The sequence below is a fragment of the Acartia tonsa genome, chromosome 6 (assembly GCF_053477335.1).
Source record: "Acartia tonsa isolate MP-2025a chromosome 6, ASM5347733v1, whole genome shotgun sequence".
NCBI classification, from domain to species: Eukaryota; Metazoa; Arthropoda; class Copepoda; order Calanoida; family Acartiidae; genus Acartia; species Acartia tonsa.
In genome coordinates, this window is record NC_137265.1 from 29,294,560 (window position 1) to 29,316,342 (window position 21,783).

Sequence of the window (21,783 nt, forward strand, 5' to 3'; positions counted from 1 at the left end):
AGAAATGTGTTGAAATAAATACCAATAGTAGATCTAGATCCCATTCCCTAATCAGTAAATTGGACAAATAAAAGCACTATATTCTTGGTTAGAATTTCCTTTTTAAGTTGGATAAATTTTTGTTTTTTGATAGCCCATCTTAGGTAATCAATCTATTAGTATTATTTAATATTTTGTGCTTGCAGATGGTCAGAGAGAAACAAACAAGGATACAACAAATCCATAAAAAACAGTCCAGACTACGGCACAGGTGAAAACCATTTCTAAATAGAATTTTGAGAACAATTCAATACTAGGGGCCACGTCCGTACACACCTTTGGGATCATTTGAGGTTTATGGGGACTGGGAGGGGTGGTTTAGCCCTCCACTTTTTTTGATCTTCTGAAATGTTATCTATTTTATGGAACATCTTTTTCCAGAGGTGCGGGCATTGTCCCTTGATCCTGGTACCTGGTATCCAGTTACCATTTCTAGTGTAGAACAAGGACCAACATTCTTCTTCATACAGCTGCAAAATTTTAACGAGGTGTGTTTTTTTTTATTAATGGTATCAATGAGAGTGCCTCCAAACCTGAACTGAAGTAATTACCAAACAAAATAGAAACTATCCCCTCAACCTTATTTTCAGTTAATTTAAAATGAAGGATAGAGGGGGGGTTGGGGGGTTCTATGCCCGTCCAGGCACTTTAAGTAAAATTTTCATTTATACATAATTTTATAAAATGCCGTTTATACGTTTTTTACTTCTTGCTAGAATATTTGCAAAAGTTTTTTAAAAGCAAGATCATATCCCTATTTTTACCTAACTAATCGAATTTTAATATTTTTAAAAAGAAATTGGAAGATTTAATGAGAAGAATCAACAGTATGAAGTTGAATCAGTTACCAAGAGGCCAGATAGAATGTGGTACTCCATGTTTAGCTAGATATTCTATGGACAACAGTATCTACAGAGCTGTCATTCTTTCAAGAGGTGATTCAGTTGAGGTAATTAATATTTCATACAAAAATACATTTCAACTTGGATATAGTAACATTTTCTTTTCTGATAACTATTCCAGTATGATTTTGAAATAAACATGAAAAAAAAACATTTTAAGATGAAATATTCTTGATTAAATATTCTTTTTAATTAAGGTTCAATATATGGATTATGGCAACACAGAAAGTTTGTCCCCTGACCAGGTTTACGAACTTCCAGAGCCCTACCTGTCTGCTGAAATGCTGGCAGTACCCTGCAGGCTCTACCAGTGGCCAGAAAATGTTACAGGTATGTATTATATCAGGCATCTATAATGATAAGACAACCGACCCTGAATAGATAAATGTCCATTCCCAATGATGATAAACAATATTAACCTTTCCCCAGACTTAAAATTATTGGTTTAAAAGTTTTTGTTTTGAACCTACCTATCAAAATTTAATCAAATTCCCCTAAGTTTTTTAAGCCAAAGGTCATTGATTAAGTATATGCACTAATAAATAGTATTTGGAATTGCTTTGTTAAAAAAAATGGTTACCTATATTTTTATGTGATAAGAAATATACTTACCTAACAAAAAAAAAAAAAATTTTTAGGGACCCAAGCTGACATGGCGAGAAATAAACTTGATTCACTATCAAGCAAATCATTGAATTGCAGGTTAAAAGTTTTTTTTTATTATTTGTTTTTCTAATAAAAAAAATATCAGAATGTCTGTCAGTTTGCTTCTGTATCTTAAGATCTTAGACCCCTATGCTCATATATCATATGGATCTCATCTTCAATAAAGCTTTTTATTGGCCCAGGGATTATAATAAATATTTTGGGAATTGGTACCGCCAGGCCCAGGAAGATATGCAATTCCGTTATACTAACCCTTAATTTTTTGTGTAGGGTTATGTCCCTAGAGCCTGGGGGCGGATACTTTGGTAACTTGAATATTGTTCAACTCTATGAAGATTCTGTGGATCTAGGACAGGTAATTTTAGTGCAACATCCTACAGACAACAAGCCCTTTGATTGTCTTGACATTCCTTATAGAGAATGAGATACAATTACCCATTATAGGCAAATGCATTATTTCCTACATTTGTGATTTGTTATATATGCCTGAGTGCCTAAGAGCCTTTTCAACATGAAAACAGGGGTGTATATTCTACATGGTTTCCCCGGCTCAGGGGGGGGGGGGGTAATAAAAAAATAAGTGGTTGAAGTGGTTGGAGGGGGAAAAAAATATAAAAATTAAGAAAACTGAAACCATTTTTTTCCATTCCCCCCCCCCCCCCTACTTGGTGAGAAAAAACTAGGGGGGGGGGGGGGAAATAAAAAAACATTTAAGACGGGGGAAAAAAATAAATCTTGTGCAGAATATACACCCCTGCATGAAAAATGAAATCCTTTTTCCCTCCTCAACACAGTTTTACACAACCTCTAACACAATGCAAACTCCTGGTTAACTAAACTTTCATTTATAGCCAATACTTTTATGTGTACGTACAGGAACTACGTCTCTGGTTGGGAAGTACTGGCAGCACAAATGCTTCACAAAATGGTATCAGCAATCCAGCAAACAGGATGGCCAACAAAACTCAGTGGAATAGGTAGGTGTCCAATATCCATTAATGCAGTTTTCCTTTTGTCATTTAATTTGTAATATGAATGATTCACTTGCGAAAATAGGTGATTTTTTCGTAAAACCTAAATAATTTTGGGGTTTTCTCAACTTTCTTTGCTCTTAAAATTCAAATATGAATATTGTTGTGGTGACAAAAATCTCGGATTTATAAGAAAAAAATCACCCTTCTTAATTTTTGTTTTATTTAGAATGACTCCTGTGATACCCAGTACAGCTAGAAGTTCTATTTCCTACACTCAAGTTGAGCTTTTAGGTATAATTTCTTACTATTTATGCAGGACCTAAGGGGATAAGACTATGGACGATAAATTGATGTACGTACATCCCCAATGATGATATACAAAATTGCCCCTTCTTTAGATTACAATTAGTGGTTGGACACTCAACTTAATGAACAAGCCAACCAATTACAATAAAAGTCCCCAAATTTGATAATCTAACAAATAAAAAAACATTAATTTTAAACTTTGGAACTAGTGTTATAAACAGCCCAATGTTCCATCCCCCCAGACTTATTCGTCGTTATTATGGGAATGAATCATTATACTAGGCTAGAAAGTCCTTTTAAAGTTGGACGGATTATTTTGTGATTGAACAACTAGAAAAATAAATCCAATGTTTGTTAGGAACTGTTGATGTATACCTAAGTTACCACGGCAAGGGCCCGGGTCTGTTCTATGTTCAGAGGGCCGACACCACCAACCAAATCCAACAGATAATGCGGGAGATCACCAACTTGGTCAAGTCTAACCCCATGCCTCTCACAGAACCGCCAAGGTAGTTATAGTAGTGCATCTACTCTTTAATTAAGACAATTTCATTTCCCCGTACGTATGTCACATCACAACATAAAAGTACTTCAGCTTGGAAGGTTTTTGTGATTTCTTTTTGTATTTCTTTTTTCATCCAAGCCATTGTTATCAATATTTTAATGAGATTATTAGTCTTAATTCCCAATAAAATAAAATTTATTTGCTTTTGTTATCAGTGTTATTATCTTTTCTAGACCTGGAACCCCTTGCTTGGCCCAGTATACTGATGGAGTTTGGTACAGGGCCAGAGTTGAAGCGCCAGGTAGGATTTATTTTAAGCAGTGGTATGTCTATCCATTCTTTGACATGTGTTTAGATTAGGAATAGGCAGGTCTATTTTTGTTAGTCTTGTATTATTGAGAATAAATAATATTTAGATGTAAGTTTGTCAGGAGTTTCAATATTGTTGTCATTTACATTTATGTCATTTTCTTTTTAAGTAAATCGATAATTTGTTCTTTAAGAGTTAAAATAGGACGCATGTAGCTGCAAACTAAATGTTTTATTTTTTAGGCACAGGTGGGCACAATCTAAAACCAGGACAAATGATTGTGGATTTTGTTGACTTTGGCAATTCCGACGCTGTTTGGATGAATCAGGTTCTTTATTATCTTTTTTTAAAGTTGAAGAAATGCCTTGACAAAAAACCGGTCCATCTAATTTCATTACTATGCACACTACAGTTAGATTTTACAGACAAAGATCGTGCAATCATAGAGTTAGTTATCTTTTGGTTGTTACTTAATCTATAGCCTATTAAGTTATGTTTTAGCTCTTTAAACTATTAAAATTATGAAATAAAAAAATTGCAAACAAATAAAATCTAATTTTCTAGGTGTACAGCATCCCTGCTAGCCTGGTGACCTGTCTGCCTGCTCAGGCTGTCCCCTGCAGGCTTGACGGAAACTTTGCCAACATTCAAACTGAATCTCTGGTCAAACCTTTCTTGGACCTTGTTCAGGATAACCTGTTTAGAATCAAGGTATTTGTTTGTTAAGTTTTGTATTAATTTGTCTGTCAGTTATTATTCAGTAGTTTTTCTCCCCCCACCCCCACCCCCATTTATTTCAAAACCTTCCCCAGGTCTTTGTGAAGCTTCAATGTCAATGAAAACCATATAGGTCCAGCGGTTAGCGAAATCCCTTGGTACAAACAGACAGTCTGATATCCTGTTATTCAAGGATTATGTTTAGGTTGAGAAAGTGCTGAGTAACCTGTGTGTGGTTCAAGCAAGCACAACTGTCCATCCAATACTGAATATTAACAGTGAACTAGGAATGTATACTTTACATCTACCCTGGAAGTAGGAGATTGATACTGGTTCCCAAAATTTCATAAACTAAATACGTTCTTTCAGTCGTTAGCTGAAAAGTCAGGACTTCATATCATCCTGATTGGGTTGTACAAACCAGCAGTTTCTGATCTTTAACGAATAACTTTAATCTACAAACGGGGTTATTTTGTCTATCATAATTAGGGGTGAACTATTTATCTCTCATAATGATCACTACAGTTTATTGTTGGTTTAAATAATATGATATTTCTTCACAGGACAAAAATAACCGCAAATAAAAGACTATAAAGCTTCTCTGATTAGAAGACATTTAAATCTGTTTAAACCTTAAACTTCCTAAAAGATGTAAAACTATATGTTACTAAAAGGTCGGATGGTGTCGCAACTAGCCCTGTCCCAGACCATGAGCGACTCCCCCACAGTCCTCCTTGTCACACATTTTGAGAGCACAAATTGTTTTTATGGACAGAGAGGCTCTAATGGAGCGGAGTTTGCCATTTTTCTTGCCAATTTGGCAGAATATTATAGCAGGTAGATTTTTTTATAGTGTACCAAGCTAGTACACTTCAAAAAGGCATAGGTATAGTTTTCACTTCTTCCACCAATTCAAAAAAAATCAATGCTTTCTCGTCATTTGTATGGCCTTTAGAATTTCTAAATCGATGGTCCCCTAAAAGTTTGTCTGTCCGTTTGTTTGTTTGTTTGTTCGTTACGCTTAACAGAGGTTTCATTATTTTAATGGATTTTTATGATTACCAAGGACTCGTGATTTTATATTTTTGAAAAAAAATATCATAAATCTATAAATCTTACTGTATGTTTAACTTTTTTTTTTATTTAAAAAAGGCATCAGTTGCCATGAAAACTTTTCTTTTTAAATTTGATTTTTTTTGCTGATTTTCCTTTTAATAAAAGAAATTTTTCTAGATGTGGAATATGTTTGTATGAGAACTTTACTGAATCACATGTTGGAGAAGTTTGTGGCATTGTTGATACCTCCAATTCTAATTTCAAGTAAGTTAGTTTTATAGTTTCCTTCAAAGTGCCTTGTTGAGCAAAGTAAAACCCACTATTTGAAACAAATTGAAAAAAGGGGGAGGGGGGTGGGGTGATTTTACTTTAGGGTAGGTTAGGTTAGGTCAAAAAGGGTATAGGGTAGCCTCGCACCTAGGCATTGGAGCGGTTCTGTGCTCGCCAGGCACTGGGAAAGCACCATTTTATAATCCATCGAGTGAAATAGGTAGGTTTTCATTTTAATTTTCTGTCAAAAAAATGGTAGATATTGCGGATTTTTCAAAATACCTACAAAGTAAAAAAAACAATGAAAAAGATTGAAATTGTTGCTGCGCTACTGGAGGACATAATTATCCTCCTTTAGGTATTACCGGTGCAAAGTATTGTCAGAACAGAAGTCAACAGCTGATATAAGAATTCTAGATGTTGGGGGTATGAAAAGGGTGGACAAATCATGCCTCATGACACTTCCCCAACAATTTCAGGTAAAAAAATAGGGAAGCATGTTTATCTAAAGAACTACTTTTTCGTTCGTCAAAATTATAATTATTAATAAGCATAACATATTGCTTTTTCCATGTACGCACGAATTTTAAAATTAAAAGTTTAAAATATAAACTTTGAGTGGTGGATTTGTTTGAGCTAATATAGTTGAATATTGAAAGAACATAATCTGAAGTATTACGGATTAGGTTAATTTAGAGTGTTTTTATTAAGGTGGACCATAGGACATAAATTATACTTGTGGCCAAAGTTTAATCAACAGATCTATAGTATAGATGTATATACAGACAATTGCCTCCCTTCATTTTTAAAGACCTCTTTCGTCTGCTTCTAAATTATTTTCTGCTACTTGGCTGTGTAATATAAGCGATACCATTGGTTGATTTTCAATGACCCAATAGAAAGGTTGCTCAAGACGGTTGCGATTGGGAGATATAGTTATTTAACCCTTTCTCCCTCTAGTGTTTTACTCTAATGTTTAATCAATAAAGGTACTAAGAAAGAGAGGGAATGTCTGATTGAGCCAATAAATGAATCGCATCGGAGCATACATGAAATCTCATTGGTTGAATTAAACTGAAGTTTTCTAGATTTTGTATTAGAGATAATTAGAGCTATTCTTTCAACTTTTACTCGAATCAAGTCCATCACATGAAGTACTGCCTTCATATTGTTGTTTCACATCTATGTTTTATCTGTGCATTAATAATAAATATGCTTGATCTATTGCAATCATTGTAAAATAATAAAAATCCCTTTATGAATTTAAGTTAATAAAATCATATTTTTTTCTTGAGTTTCTATTAAAACAAAAAAATAATATCTTGGACTTCAAATGTACATGATTTATAATCTTTAATTCGTAATTCGTATCTATTATAAACATTTAAAATACATAAATTCATAGTTTGTTTCATGTTTACCTCGAAATAAATTATATTAAAATAAAATAACAACAAATAGCAATACAACAGTACGTTCGTTACGTTTTCAACAGGACCTAGCGTTGTACTGTGTATACACTGTACACATATGGGAAATGGAAAGGGCATATTTTTTTCATTTTGTTCATATAAAGAGTCAGCTGTAAATAGTCGCATTTCTTAAGATAAAGCTTTTCTCACGTAAATTATATCGTGTTAAAATTTATTTTCTAGTATAGTGTAAAGCATATTACAAATTCTTTAATAAGTTAGCTATGAATTGTTGAATTCCTTAATATAAAGTTAGCTTTCTAGAAATTATATACTCGAAAAATTTTAAAGTTTTTTTGTCAGCTGGAGGAGTTCCTTTGTCAGATTTACGAAAAAGGGGTTCACACTATAGTTCTTCTCTCCTATTTCTATTGTTTAATCAACATGCTCTATCAATTAAAAGTTTTAAAAAATATGGGTATTTTTAAACTTTTGATTGGTTTGTTTAAATCAGCAGTGTCTAAACTCATAAACTAATAATTTTAATTTAGCAGAAATGATAATTATGTCTATCATCCCTTATATCACTGCACTGGTTATCATAGATTAGTTGTACGTACTACAAATGAAATAATTTAGAGCCCTCCTGAATTTGGTTTTCAATGTAGCCTTGGTTTTCCTTCTCCACTAGCGGATAATAATATCAGGTATAAATATTTTAAGATGCTAAAACGTGAAAATGGCATTAAGAACTTCTATACTAAAAACCTAAAGCAAAAAACAATACCTACATATTTTTATTGATGTTGTTTTATATTGGTCTTAATTGTATATTTTTTGAAATTTTCTATTTACTTGGCGTTTTGTTGCTTTTATTTGTAAATTGTTTAATTTAGGGCAAATTTTCAAGATTGTTTTGTAGAGGTGCAAAAAGTTCGTGAATCTGGTGAAATTGTGATAGTAAAAATAACCCCCAACCCGAGTGCCAGCCTAAAAAATACTCATATCATGCGCGCCATAAAAGAAGCGTCGCCCCCACAAAAACCTGTCATGTTTGAGCCATATTCAATACACAAAATGACGCGACCCACACATCCCCCACCAAGAGTTGTCAACAATGCTGTACACTTACAGCCGCCAAAGAATAAATATGTAAGAGGAGTAAACCACAGCCTGCAGCAACCTCCACCAAATGAAACTATTAATAATCCTTCAGAATTTACTGGACGCAATATTGCATCAGGAAATTTAGATAAACGTATTTGAAATGATATTGAGATTAGGCCTTAAATTGGGCTACTCCGAAAAACTTAGTCATTTGTGTTTCCAAAGTCTTTTAAGTGGAAAATTTTGAATTCGATCCCTTAAAGTTGCCAGAAGATTCCATGTTAAAAATAATTCACATTCTTTAATGTCGAAAAAGATAACACTTCTTAAAGTTTTTAGTTGAACCTTGTTCTTTTAATTATTTAATTTTATCTGTTTATCTAATTGGTCAGGACCCCCTGGTGGTCGCCGTGGAACAGTTGAACCCAGCGGGGTCTATACAAGAAATGATGATGCTGCATATCAGGAATGCACATTTTTGAGTTTCAATTTTTCACTTTTTTAGATACCATTATTTACAAGAGACAGTCATTATTGTATTTGTTTTTTCGATCCAAAAACATCTTAACTTGATAGTTCAATACTTTTAGAAATAAAATAAAAATAATCGGATTTAATTGAGTTTATTGTGTTTGTGTGCTTTGAATATTACATAAACTGCCTAATTAGTGTAGACTGCCACAAATATAAAATATTCCATACTTGAGGTACTCTGAAATAATCCTCTTAAACTGTGTAGATACATTAAAATGAATGTTGAAAAAACATCTTTTCCTCTTACCTTTTCCTCATTTTTAACCTAAAAATAATGGTTATTTTCGTCATATGTAATGTTAAAAAGGTCTCAAAATAAGCAACATATCAGGGTGGAAACTCAAGATACCAGGCTAACAGAAGAGGAGGAGATATCCCAAGAGAGTTTGGTGATGGTGGCCCTCCCCCTGGTCGTGCTGGAGAACGAAATGATAGGTACAGAACTATAAATATAAATTTAAACTATTGAACTCAACGGATCTAAGCCATATTCATATGTCATGTATAGCATCGTATTATAGTCAATTGTTCGCGAATGTTAAATTAAAACTGGTCTTAATCTTATAATTTTTCATTTTAAAATCAACGGAAAGCTGTCTATAATTCAATGCGATAAATATTGTGTACGTAGCTTAAAATACCCATTGAATTGCCCTTATCTTATCATGGTGCTACCTCTTTAGAAGTGAGGGCTACCGTGGAATGGATTTTAGAAATGCCAACAAACGTGAACAGAAAAGGTTTGAGCGTGGAGATTTGAGGAATAGCCTGCGCGAGAGAAGAGCTGCTAGAGAGGTTATTCTGTCTAAACCAGTCACCCAATCATTTACTTTTCCTAAGTAAGTTTATTTTTTTCTAGCGTAGCTACTATTTATGCGTTTAATTTAGATTATTTATGTTCATTTTATTTATTTGTGTCATTTGTCCCCACACTCCGTTAATATAAATAGTCACTATGTAGTCGAATTTAAACAAATGGTTTTTTTGTTGCAATTTTACAGTTTTCTCTTTTATGCTCAGCTTTTACTCAACTAGTTTCTTTCTGAATCTTTTTTTACAAAAGGTATATATTACAAAAATGTTTAGGAAAACACTTTACAATTGTCTTCTTTGGATATATCCATCCTTTTTTAAGGTTGCATGCTGGTATGAAGTTGCAGGGAAAAATCAGTTGGATGTTTGACCCAGGCAGGCTAAAAGGATTTTCATATTAAATAATTGAGAACAAAAACTTGGAAAAAAAATAAGTGCATCTGCATAATGCAGTGAATTGGAGGATATTAGCGGACTGTAAATTATACAGCTACCATAAGTTTTTTAACCACTATATCTTATCTATTGGCTTAAAACTTCATCGTCCATTGTCTTATCCGTTGATATTTATCTTATTATACTACCTTAACCAAGTAGCATTCTTTTATTTTCCTTATTAATCCTTTATCCCTGAAATGCAGGAAATTTCTACATCCAACTGGAGAGGCACGCCACAGATTTTGATAATTTGATGGAGGACATGCAGTCAGAGTTTAGAAGTGGACCATTTGATCCGAAACAGTGGAAGAAAGGCACTCCAGTGGCGGCGAAATATTCGGTAAGAAGTTTTAAGAGAGGCGCGGCATTTCGCTCATGGTTTATCAAAATTACTTGTGTAAAATTCATACAAATGTGGGTATTGTTCATAACTGACATATTATGTTAGTGTATTTAAACATTAAAGTTTTTATAAAACCCTAATTATGCATTGTAATAAGTTTCACTTGTTTATAGGCTGAAGCATTCCTTCTACTCACGCTATACTTTGCACACGTGCGTCTGACATAACAGCATTAAAGGCCATTTTAATATTTGTTGATAGATTTTTAATTCATATTTTTTTAAGATGGATGATTGTTGGTATCGTGGAAAGGTTGTTGGCCAAAGAGATAAGTTTGTTGACGTTTATTTCGTAGGTAAAGTTTTGTTTCCTTTATAAATCAGTTTTTATTGTGAGAATATTATAAGCCTAAAATTTAAAGATAAACAGAATGCGAAATATACACAATGCCGCGTATATTGGATAGAATTTCCCATTTTTACAACCCTACTAGGTCGGATTGACATAGGTCGTAGGTCATAGTCTTATTATATAACGGATTCGTTATATGGAGAAGATAATTGAACAAAAGACGTATAGGTTTCACTTCTTCCACCAAGAAAACTTTTTGAAATATTTAATGATATCAATCTTATTTAACTTGTAAGTTTCAAAAATGATTTCTAGATGTTAAAGTTTGTAAGCCTTTAAACGAAAGGGCAGTAATCTTTTTTCATCTCAAACAGGCACCAGTATTCATGACAACTTATAATGTTTAGATTTTGGAAATACTGACAAAGTTGATGATATAAATGTTTTGGCTCTTCCCCAAGAATTTGGAAAGCTTCCAATACAGGTATTCAAATATTTTTTCCGAACAGGCGTTTCTTTTATAGGATAAAGCTTCTGATGGTCTAAAAGGTTAACATATAATAAATTGTATATGACATGTTAGTAGTTATTTATTTTATTTGTAATTTGATACATATTACATCCATTTGTTAGAAGTTTTCCGCGGATACGTTAAGAAATAAGAGTATTTGTTGCTTTCCCTCAAAATGCCTAGAGAGCACAGAACCCCTTTTTCCTCTCCTTTTTACAATTTTTTCTAATAAAGGAGGAAGGTTTCTTTGCTTGATAAATCCCTTAGAGAGAAACCACCAAGAATGTCTAAATATCTTGTAAAAAAGGTAGTTTAAACTTGATTACTTAATATATTTGCCATAATTCAGGCTATAAACTGTTCCTTGGTTGGAGTTGATGATCTGGCAGAGAACTGGGAGAAAATGAAGTCAAGTTATGCTAAATACTTTTCTGATTCACAATACTCCGTGCATATTGTTAAGGCTGGAAAAGTGTGTCAGGTGAATCTTTTTTCTAATGAAGAATTTTAAACAAAAAAGAAGATTTTGTTTGTGAATAGGTAGATTTTTTTCCCCTTTATATACTTTTGATCTTGGGGGTAATTTGTTTTACAGGTTTCGGATAAGGGTGGGTGGAATTTTGAAGCCGTAAGTTTGAGAGATATATTTTTTTCATGGAACTATTTAATTTTTAAAAAAGAAAGTAATTTTCTTTGGTATGGAGTATAGATTTTCCAAAAAGTATAGGGCGGGCGAAGCTTAAGTTAAGAACAAGCTAATCTTTGTTTTGATCCTTATATAAAAGTAACAGGACGTTGAGCTGTCTTGTGTTTTGAAATTACCTTCAGCCCCCAAAAAGAATTTCTCGTTTAAAAATTTATGGTCAACTTTCCCCAATCCCTCCCTTTAAAGTGCTTTTTGGAGCCTCTATGGGCTTACCCGATAGTTCTACATAATTCGCTAAAGCATGTCTGAATTCAAAAAGATTGAAAGAAAATATTTAAGCCTAAATAAACAAATTTCAGGTGAATCTGAATAATGGATCTGTAGCTGCTAGTCTAGTCAAGGCATACAATAATAAAGCACACAAATAAGATTTTAAAAAGTATAGTTATTTATCGCATCGTATCATAGACAGCTATCCGCGGAATAGCAAAATGATAAATTTTAGGAATAATTCTGGTTTTGTAAGCCCCTCGGGGCCGAAGGTCCGGGCTAACAAAACTGGTTTTAATTGCATTTTAATATTTATTTAATTTGCATTTTAAAATTCGTAGAAAGTTGTCTATAATACGATATGATACATGATTCCAGTGTAGCTGAGAACCGGTTCTAATCCAGAGGATATTAATCGGTTTCGAAGCCATACTGGAAAATTTATTTGTTCTATTAGCTTTTAGTTAAATCGTATTAATTTTTGTTAATACTTTAATATTATGCTTGCTCATGTATTTCTATATTATTTACTAAAAGCCTTATAAACACACTATATGTTATTGAAATAGTCAATATTTCTAAAAAAAAATATTGCAAAATTTTTTATTTTATGACTAATCTTCACACTGAAACTTATCGGAATTCCACAGATTGTATTCTATTGCTTATTATTCTATGATGAAAGGATTTAAACAATACAGTCAACAATGCTAACCACAGAAATATTGGTGAAGAAAGACTTAAAAAGAACAGGAAAAAAGATTCTGAATTACTAAGTGAACGGAACAGCCAAGAAAAAGAAAAAACTAACAACCGATCTTCCAATAAAATACAAGCAAATCTGTATCCAGAATTTAATCCAAAAGAGCTTCTTGGAACAACCAAAAGTGTGCTTGTATCAAATCATAATGGCTGGAAAGAATTTTGGATACAGCTAGATCAGTCTAAATTAGATGATCTGGAAAATATGCTGCGAAATGAGGAATTGTTAGGTAGGAAATCCCTTACTTTTGAAATGGACCTCATATTGTTACAAAAAGGAAGACATTACACATTAGGCAATATTAATACTAGAAGAATGATTATTTCCATAAGTAGGGAAGCATAGAATTTATTCTGTTCAGCTTGATATTACAGATAAATTGAGTTACATAGTAGATGTGAATTAGTCAGTTTTATTCATAAAAAAAATTTATGACCAGGCCTTCAAGAGGTTACCTAAGGACTTGGTGAATTACATGCTGTTTTCCCATTGGTATGGGAAATGTTCAAAAAAAGCATCTATTTTCAATAGAACCTAATGAATGTTTCTGAAGGCCAAACATAAGTACATTTCCAATTTTTACATGTAACTAACCCTTACTATTAAACGTGTTAAAAGCTATTTTTTTCACACTTACATAAACCAGTTTTAAAGTAGTCCACTTGCAAAATAAGGGTTTATCCTACTAGGTGATAATGTTGATAACTTGAATCCTGGTGAAAGATGTCTGGTCAATACTGGTGAACAATGGTTGAGAGGTCAGGTGACCAGAGAAATGGACGGAAACTCAACAATATTCTGTGTTGACACAGGTTGGACTCATATGTAGATTTTTTGTAAAAGTTTTAATCGTCAAATGCCTTTCTTTAGTCTAAATACAAAAATTACGACTTTGTAAAAAGCAGATATCTAAATGAATGGCCTATAAATTAATTTACATACCCAATGACGATACACAAAATTATCCCTTCTGTAGGGTAAGATTAGTGGTTGAATCGTTTAAACACTCAACTTAATAAACCAACCAATCAAAATTCACTGAAGTCCCCTAAGTTGATAATCTTACAAGAAAAAACGTTTTTAAATCAATAAACAGCCCATTGTCCCCTCTTTCGCTGGTAAAAAAGGAAAAGTTTTTAATGACACAAACTTTTCTTGTTATTCTTGACTTTTTGCTCAAGTTTAATTAATATTCATTTCTTAAGATAAGTTTTTAATGTCATTACTCTTAATTCAAATTATTAAAATTCGTAATTTATGCTTATTTAATTCTAGTATCAAATTATGTTTAAATCATTTAGGTTTAACCCTGTCAAACAACGAAGCGGCCAACATAAGAAATGGTTCAAATGAAATATATGAAAGCTACCCACCACTAGCCGTCAGATGTAAGCTAGATACTAAACTTCCTTATTTTGAGAAAATACTAGAAAAATCTGCTAACCTATTGAGGTTGCGTTTCAAGAACTATCACAAAAACACATTCATGGTGCGACTTGAAAAGGAGAAAACTGAAAAGAAAGAAGGTTCTGTCCCCGCAGGGGGAGATAGAAAAGATGTGGGGGTATCGGTCACCTATCTGGAAGCTGTGAATAAGGTATTCCTACAAATCGCCAAATGAATTCTTTCATCTATATGTATGTACCTTGAATTTAAAGCCCTTACTTCTTGATTAACACATATTTACACATGTCAATATTTACTGTTTTAACATATTTCAGTCTTTTAAGCCATGGTTGGATGGGTAGGGTATTTTGAGGTTTTATTGGCAGAAAAATTAAAGGCTTAATTCAATTCAATGGGTTGCCAAATCTTATTTTTGATTTATTTTGTTCGTTGGTTACACCTTCCTCCTGACAAGCGGATACGCCCCTTCTCAAAATAGTAATAAACATGTCCGTGACCTATAATTTAATTATCTTAACTGTACAATAGAAACAAGTCGGTTTAGTAGTTAGCGGAATCCTTTGCTGTACAACACTCAAAGACAGAAAGACAGACAGACATCCTGTTACTATTAAAAGGATTATTTCCCCAAACCGCTTATGTAGGAATATCTATAATATTAGATCTGGTTTGTACCTGGTGAGAAACTTGAAATGTTAAATACATTAATGGAAGAACTGTCGGCCTGCAAAGATGACCTAGAGACGTCACAAGATATTGTTGTAGATAAGGTATTTGTCTTTTAATAGCGCAACTTGGATATGAATATTTATTTAAGGTTTATTGCTTGAAACACCGTACTTCCTCGCATGACTAACTTCTAAAAAGTTCTTAATGTTAAGGGTTAATAACTTTTTATTTATTTGTTATACGTTCAAATTGAATATAAATCACTTGAAATATGCTTAAAACAACTATTACTTCTATGCCTTAGAACTTTAATATTTGAAGTAGAAACTAATATTTTTCTGTTTATGTGAATGATAACTTAATACCTATTTATTTCATGATCTATTTTTGCGTTTACCCATGCTTTTTTATGACCTTAAGGTGTTTAGCTTATAGTTTATCTGTTTTATAAAGATGTATGCAGTAAAATATCACGAGGATGGTGAAATTTACCGCGCCAAAGTGGTGGACAGGGATGACAACGAAAACAAAGTTCAAGTTCATTTTATTGACTACGGCAACCACGAAGTTGTTCCAGAAAACGAGGTTTTGATGCTGCCCGAAAAATTCCATGAAGATTCTCAGTTTGCATCAATGATTCGACTCAAGGCAAGGATAAGTCAACAGGCAAAAAAAAATATCTTTTTGGCTGCACCTCAATATTACGTTTTTCAGTTTGATTAAAACCGGTTCTGAGCCATTCGGAAGAAAGGAAAAATTTTTTATAGCATTGTAATATAGACAATTTTTAACAAAAATAAAGTCAAATCTATTATTATGGTTTTTGGACTATAAATTTCATTTTCCTTTCAGTGGAAATTTGACTAATAATACGAAAGATTAAATATATAATATATGTATTTTATAATGTGGCTATAGAACCAAATGCTAGCAAACTTTTAGAATTATTTAACTGCCTTTCAAACACAAAGGAAATAAACTTTAACACTTTAGTATTGTTAAAATAGTCTTTTATGATAGTAAGTTATTCAAGACTTCATTTTCTTTTTGCGAAATTAATAAGCCTAGTACTGATCCTATGATGTTAATTCTGTAGGGGGCTGATTACGCATTAGATTCTACTGATATCAAAGAAAAATTAGAAGATTTACTCCTAAACTCTCATGTGATAGTTAAAATGTCTTCAAGTAACTCCAGCACAACTAAGGGTATGTTTCATTAAACAGAATATGATAAAGGGGGTCATTTTTTCGCGTATTTTCCGTAAAGTTGGATGTAACCTTTTAGTCAAATGCTCTTATTAAGAACAGTTTGACTTGACAAGAGCATTTGACTAAACGGTTACACCCGACTTTACGGAAAATACACGAAAAATATATCCTCTTTTTTGTTATTAATATCACAGCTACTAAATAAATAAGGCATATTCATCCATTCGGTAAGGCACATAATTATCTTTCAATAGATCTTTGTGTTTTACTCAATGACATACAGACTCGAGCAAATTTAGAATAGACTTATTACCCTAAAATGTCATCAGACACAAAAATTCATCTAACTTAAAGGAAATTTTAAGAATGAAATGAAAAAATAATTTTTTGTATTAAAATCTGTACGCTTTAAAACATTTTATGTTAGGATTGTTCCTACACTGTATTCCTATTGGTACAAATAATTGCTTGATCATCTAGACTTTCTTTATTTAATTCAGCTTTTATTCCAAACCTCCTTTATGAAACAATCCCTTTAGATGAAATGAGCAATGAAGGAATCTTAATAGTGGATGGAAAACCATTGAATGTAAACCAATGGCTGCGCTACAAAGATCCGAATTTTAACTTGTTCCGCCACTGTGGTGCCGTCAGGATTGATTGTTTTATCAGTAATGCATCCGAGACAAGATCTAATGTCTGGATTCTGGAGAAATATATGTTACAGGCAAGTATTCATATTTTTCAGGGAGGGTAGAGGATATTGGACTGCTATTTTATGCTTGTTCTCATACGTTTTATAATTACGTTATCAAATTCGTTGACTTCAAACCTTTGAAACCTCCATTTAATCATGATTGGATTTGTTAATCATAATTTGTAATACGTCTGTTTAAGTACGCTTTTGAATTTATCACCGTATCTTATTATAACTATTCCATATCTTTGACTGCTGTGATAAATTGATAGTGATAATTTTTCTCATCTTTGTCGAAATAATTTTAGTGTAGTATTTTTTTAAATAAAATGCTCAAAAAATTAAATCATTTCGTCTTAAAGATGACTGCTGCTGGAAAATTAAGACGCCCCTATATTTTGAGGACAGCAGGAAAAGTTGTATGCAAACTAGTTTTTCTGGAGATATAAAATCCCACGCTTAAAATGAAACTTTTGTTTTGCAGGACCTTGAAAGAATGATGAGTGATTTGCAGCACAAGGTTGACAGGTCACACAAACCTAAAAAGCTGGAGAAAGGAAGGATGGTTTGTGCTAGATACTCAAAAGATGGAGAATTTTACAGGTAAGATAACTTGTAAGCAGCTTAGCTTCTCTATTATCTGGGTATATGTTATTATGTGTATATATAAAGAAGGATGGTTTGCGCTAGATACTCTAAAGATGGAAAATTTTATAGGTAAGATAACTTATTTGTAGCGAAGCTTTTTTTTTATCTTTTTCCAATATTCTAACATAAAAAGTAACTTAACAAACTATACAATGGAAGGCAAACAAGTTATCTAGTTTGTTGACTCAAAAACTTTAGAAACTTTTATTAAATCTTTATTGGGTTAATGTACTGTTCAACTTTACAAATCAGAACTGTTTAAACATTGCAACCAATAATCTACAGAAGGGAAAGGGATAATTCATTATTCATGGTATTATACCTTAAGATCCCTGTGTTTAAACTGATAATGCTGTTATGTTTTCTATTTTATTACTGTATTAAAGTTTACTGTCTTATGTTATTACCTATGTATTTTATATTTTAGGGCCAAGATAACTGGACTGAAAGGGCAGAAAGCAGATGTTTACTACCTGGATTTTGGTAACAGTGAGTCTCTGCCGGTTACAGAGCTGTTTGAACTTCCCAAGGAGCTTATTCTGCATCCTGGGTTCTCGATGAAGGTAGGATTTTGAATTTTGCGTCAAAAATTCTTCAATTATTGACCATCATTCAAAATTATAGGTCTTTTGTCAAAATTTTAATTATTTTTTATTATTTAATTCATTAAGTTGAGTGTCGAAACGTTTTAACCACTAATAATAATCTACAGAATGAGTAATTTTGTGTATCATAATTGAGGAATAGGATGTACATCAATTTATCTACCATTGTCTTATCCCTTTAGATTCCTGAATTATCTAAAGACACAATAATTGCCTTAAAGGTTTGTGTGTCGTGTCTTACATTTTTTTATTTTTGAGGCAAAAACTAAAATTTTTCCTAGGTTGCGGTAGACAACAAAGAAAATGTGCGGCTATTAACCACCGAAGAGATGGCTACACTAATCAGTGATGGTGTCAAACTTGTTGCTGAACTAGTTCAACCAAGGAATAGATTAATAGAAATAAATATCATTATTTGATATTTCATTTGATTTTTAACTACTTTGGGGGAGGCTACCTCCGCTCCCTCAAGAGATATCTTGAAAAGAATAACCCCAACCTGATTTTTTAAAAAATATTTTTTAAAATCTAAAATGGAAGGTGGGGTTTTGACTTCCACTCCCCTCCCCCCCCCCCCCTCGAGGCCTCTGTGGAACTGGACGTAGCCGCTAATAAGGATTATAGTGGTTCTTTTTTCTTTTCTTTTTTACCTGTATAATTATATGTACTATATCACATTATTCTATGTTGCCAGACTTAACATAGTCCGTCTTTATTTGAACGGAGAAAGAGTTGGATATCTCTCATCCAATCAGAAGATAAAGAATGAAGACAATGAAATGAGTGTGTTTCCTCCGGCAAGGATTCACACAGCTCAGGAGGAGCTTTGCGCGTACTTGGGCGAAGGAAAAAATAACTCATTTATTTTACAGGTATTTATACAATATTCAAGAGAAGATACTTTTTACCAATTTAGCTATTCGTCCGTTATTGAAGTGCAGTTACTCTGTGTCCAACCGATTGTACGTCACTAAATCTAAAGATTAATTACATTAAAACACGGTTGCAGCAAAGATGATAAACACAGGAACAATACATTTACTGAATATATCTTTATAATTTCTGTGAATAATCATGCTGTTAATCAAACAGTGTTGTTTATTTGTTATTGCGGCACTGCTTATTGACAACAACGTTTGTTTGTTCAGAATGTCTCTTGCCTGGGCAAGGTGACCGCTAGGCTGGACCGATGGACTCTGGAACCTGTCTGTGATCTAACCTTACCTGGCAACATTCAGCACAATAATGTTTATATCTATCAAGATGATAAAGGAAGAGTTTTAAGATATAAATAAATTGGCATCTAATTTTTTTCGTAACAAAATTACTAATAATTTTAATTAGGAGGCACGGATAAGAAAATAAAAAAACACTTTCATTTTGTTTTTGTTTTTTAAAAGGGGGAGGGTTTTTGAGCTCGTTAGGCACTTTAAAGGAAAGCAACTCTAATTCCATATATTTATGTCACTCTTTTAATAAAGGTCTCAGACACCGTGTACATGTCATTAATCAGAAGCACCCGGCGCTACATGATGCAGATAACAGCCTTGCTGACAAAACTCTGCAACTACTTTTTGCTGACAGCCAAAAGATAAAAGAGTTTAGTTTAAGCAGCCTTGAAAATAAGCTTTTCAACTGTCCGCCCAGTATCAGACAAATCGGCCAAGCAGCCATCCGAATTTCATCAACTGAATTTCAACAAGAATTTAAGCTAGCCGGTCAGCTGCTTTGTCAGGCGTTCTCCAACAACAGATTGTTGATCAAGAATTATCATGTTAACGTTGGTGTTCAAGAGAATGGAAAGAAACAAACTGTAGAAGGATCTTTACCTAATGTTATATTGAATATTGTCAAGCTGTCAATTCTACATAAATTTTCAGCCCAAGACCTTTGCTCCATTAGAAATAATATTATTGATCATTTTATAAATGATTCTCAATTAGAATTAAATGAACTAGAAGAAAATCCAAAAGATGAAACTGTTATGAAAGAAAGCATTGAACATAGAAACCCTAGAATAATTACTAGCTTGAATACATTCCAAACAATAGCAGACAATGAAAATGATTGTATTACTATCCATAAAGATCTTCCTAAATTAAAACTCTCTCAAGATGTGAAATTTAGAATCCTTGATATATCAGAAAATAACTGTGTTATCTCAATTGTAAATACTAATACAGAAAAGAATATTGAACAAATATTAGCAGAAACTAAATTAGATACCCTTGAAGCATTTGATGCTATTGCACCAGAATGTTTAGCTGTATACGTAGAAGATTCTAAGACTAATAAGAAGTTGTATAGATGTATCATTCTGAATGTGACAAATAACATTGCTAATGTTTACTTGATTGATTTTGCCATAATAAGGTAATTTTATTACTGTTTTGAATATAGCAATATATTTACTATTATAGATGATCAATCTGAGTCAATAATCCGTCCAAGCTAAAAAAAATTCATTGTTATTACAGCATGTTACTATTGGTCCAATTAATGAATTGTCCATCTATTCAAACATTTAATATCCTCATATTGCAAATTGATATGTCTACAAAAAAAATTTAAATGTAATATAATAGTTTCATAACCTGGAATTTTAAATATGAAAAATAACTGTTTTGTTACTAGGTATTGTGATATAACAGAGCTTCGAAAAATGCCCTCCAGCCTTCAGACTGTTGATCCAACTGCCATACAAGTGGCAAAGATACGCGGCATTATGCGCACTGAAGTAACACAACGCGGCATTGAATCTGAAGAAGCAGAAGTGTATTCTGGAAAATTTATGCCGACTCTGAATGGTCTTGAAGTGCAAAAAATTTAATTGATAGTTTAACGAATTATAATGCTAGTAGACCAGCCTTACCCCTCCCCCCTTTCAAAATTTTCTTCCTGTCTACATAGGAACCTCCTTTTGAAGTAATTAAGCTTTGCTCACTATGAACTCTTGCCTAACCTAAGGAGTAGCACAATATTGTATTTAAAATAAAAAGGGATGAAGGTTGGATTGATGGGTTACCTGCAAAATAACCAAGTAACTTTTTTTGGTTAACTAGTTATTAATTTTGAAGCTGATTTTAGAGTATGACGGACAAAGTTTATAAGAAACAAAGGAGAAATAATATTATTTGTGTCAAATAAGAGGAGCTCTCTTGGTATTCAAAATTCAAAAATAATTCTCTTGGTCAATATTTAAAATTTTGTCTGTTCTGTTCAGTAATTTAGAAACCATAAAACTTAATATCAATGTTTTACAGTTTTATTCAATTTTTTTACAATTTTTTATATTTTATTTATATTACAAATTGTTATTTATTGTAATTTTAAAAAGTACAGGTTTTTAAATCACCTGTAAATTAATAAACAAAAAATATTTTAAGTTCCTAATTTTTTTAATAAAGTAAGCAAGGCAAATCTATTTGTGCTTTATTGATGTGATATTTTAAATTGTTTATACAAATCATGATTGTTTATTTACTGAATTAGTAGATTTTTGTTGTGTTGAATTCATAGTGTTGTACTCATGTATAGGAATGAGAAAACACCTGAGGTGGATTCTTTAAAAAAATCTGCCCCACTAATCGCTTAGTGGGGCAAAATTGTTTTC

At 32.5% G+C, this 21,783-nt stretch overlaps 1 protein-coding gene across 4 annotated transcripts in view; it reads left to right on the forward strand.

Moving 5' to 3' along the window:
* Positions 1 to 21,637, forward strand: part of LOC145322327 (uncharacterized) — a 26,553-nt gene extending 4,916 nt beyond the window's left edge. For 3 of the 4 annotated variants that reach the window (XM_080164285.1, XM_080164284.1, XM_080164287.1), the window contains exons 10-50: positions 186 to 250; positions 421 to 527; positions 836 to 988; positions 1,139 to 1,271; positions 1,580 to 1,643; positions 1,878 to 1,962; positions 2,484 to 2,584; positions 2,808 to 2,872; positions 3,246 to 3,396; positions 3,626 to 3,693; positions 3,945 to 4,030; positions 4,267 to 4,413; positions 4,625 to 4,704; positions 5,092 to 5,256; positions 5,653 to 5,739; positions 6,104 to 6,224; positions 7,797 to 7,864; positions 8,054 to 8,396; positions 8,653 to 8,722; positions 9,122 to 9,233; positions 9,482 to 9,637; positions 9,934 to 9,986; positions 10,253 to 10,389; positions 10,678 to 10,747; positions 11,151 to 11,227; positions 11,604 to 11,735; positions 12,260 to 12,301; positions 12,856 to 13,162; positions 13,623 to 13,745; positions 14,235 to 14,530; positions 15,003 to 15,110; positions 15,463 to 15,657; positions 16,106 to 16,217; positions 16,760 to 16,947; positions 17,402 to 17,520; positions 17,993 to 18,128; positions 18,452 to 18,553; positions 18,863 to 19,042; positions 19,319 to 19,436; positions 19,646 to 20,543; positions 20,805 to 21,637. In XM_080164285.1, coding sequence (XP_080020411.1) covers positions 186 to 250; positions 421 to 527; positions 836 to 988; positions 1,139 to 1,271; positions 1,580 to 1,643; positions 1,878 to 1,962; positions 2,484 to 2,584; positions 2,808 to 2,872; positions 3,246 to 3,396; positions 3,626 to 3,693; positions 3,945 to 4,030; positions 4,267 to 4,413; positions 4,625 to 4,704; positions 5,092 to 5,256; positions 5,653 to 5,739; positions 6,104 to 6,224; positions 7,797 to 7,864; positions 8,054 to 8,396; positions 8,653 to 8,722; positions 9,122 to 9,233; positions 9,482 to 9,637; positions 9,934 to 9,986; positions 10,253 to 10,389; positions 10,678 to 10,747; positions 11,151 to 11,227; positions 11,604 to 11,735; positions 12,260 to 12,301; positions 12,856 to 13,162; positions 13,623 to 13,745; positions 14,235 to 14,530; positions 15,003 to 15,110; positions 15,463 to 15,657; positions 16,106 to 16,217; positions 16,760 to 16,947; positions 17,402 to 17,520; positions 17,993 to 18,128; positions 18,452 to 18,553; positions 18,863 to 19,042; positions 19,319 to 19,436; positions 19,646 to 20,543; positions 20,805 to 21,000 — 6,016 coding nt within the window. In that variant the 3' untranslated portion in view covers positions 21,001 to 21,637. Of the gene's footprint in view, positions 1 to 185; positions 251 to 420; positions 528 to 835; positions 989 to 1,138; positions 1,272 to 1,579; positions 1,644 to 1,877; positions 1,963 to 2,483; positions 2,585 to 2,807; positions 2,873 to 3,245; positions 3,397 to 3,625; positions 3,694 to 3,944; positions 4,031 to 4,266; positions 4,414 to 4,624; positions 4,705 to 5,091; positions 5,257 to 5,652; positions 5,740 to 6,103; positions 6,225 to 7,796; positions 7,865 to 8,053; positions 8,397 to 8,652; positions 8,723 to 9,121; positions 9,234 to 9,481; positions 9,638 to 9,933; positions 9,987 to 10,252; positions 10,390 to 10,677; positions 10,748 to 11,150; positions 11,228 to 11,603; positions 11,736 to 12,259; positions 12,302 to 12,855; positions 13,163 to 13,622; positions 13,746 to 14,234; positions 14,531 to 15,002; positions 15,111 to 15,462; positions 15,658 to 16,105; positions 16,218 to 16,759; positions 16,948 to 17,401; positions 17,521 to 17,992; positions 18,129 to 18,451; positions 18,557 to 18,862; positions 19,043 to 19,318; positions 19,437 to 19,645; positions 20,544 to 20,804 lie in introns of all 4 variants that reach the window. The other variant, XM_080164286.1, reaches the window with a different exon arrangement.
* The last annotated feature ends 146 nt before the right edge of the window (positions 21,638 to 21,783 follow it).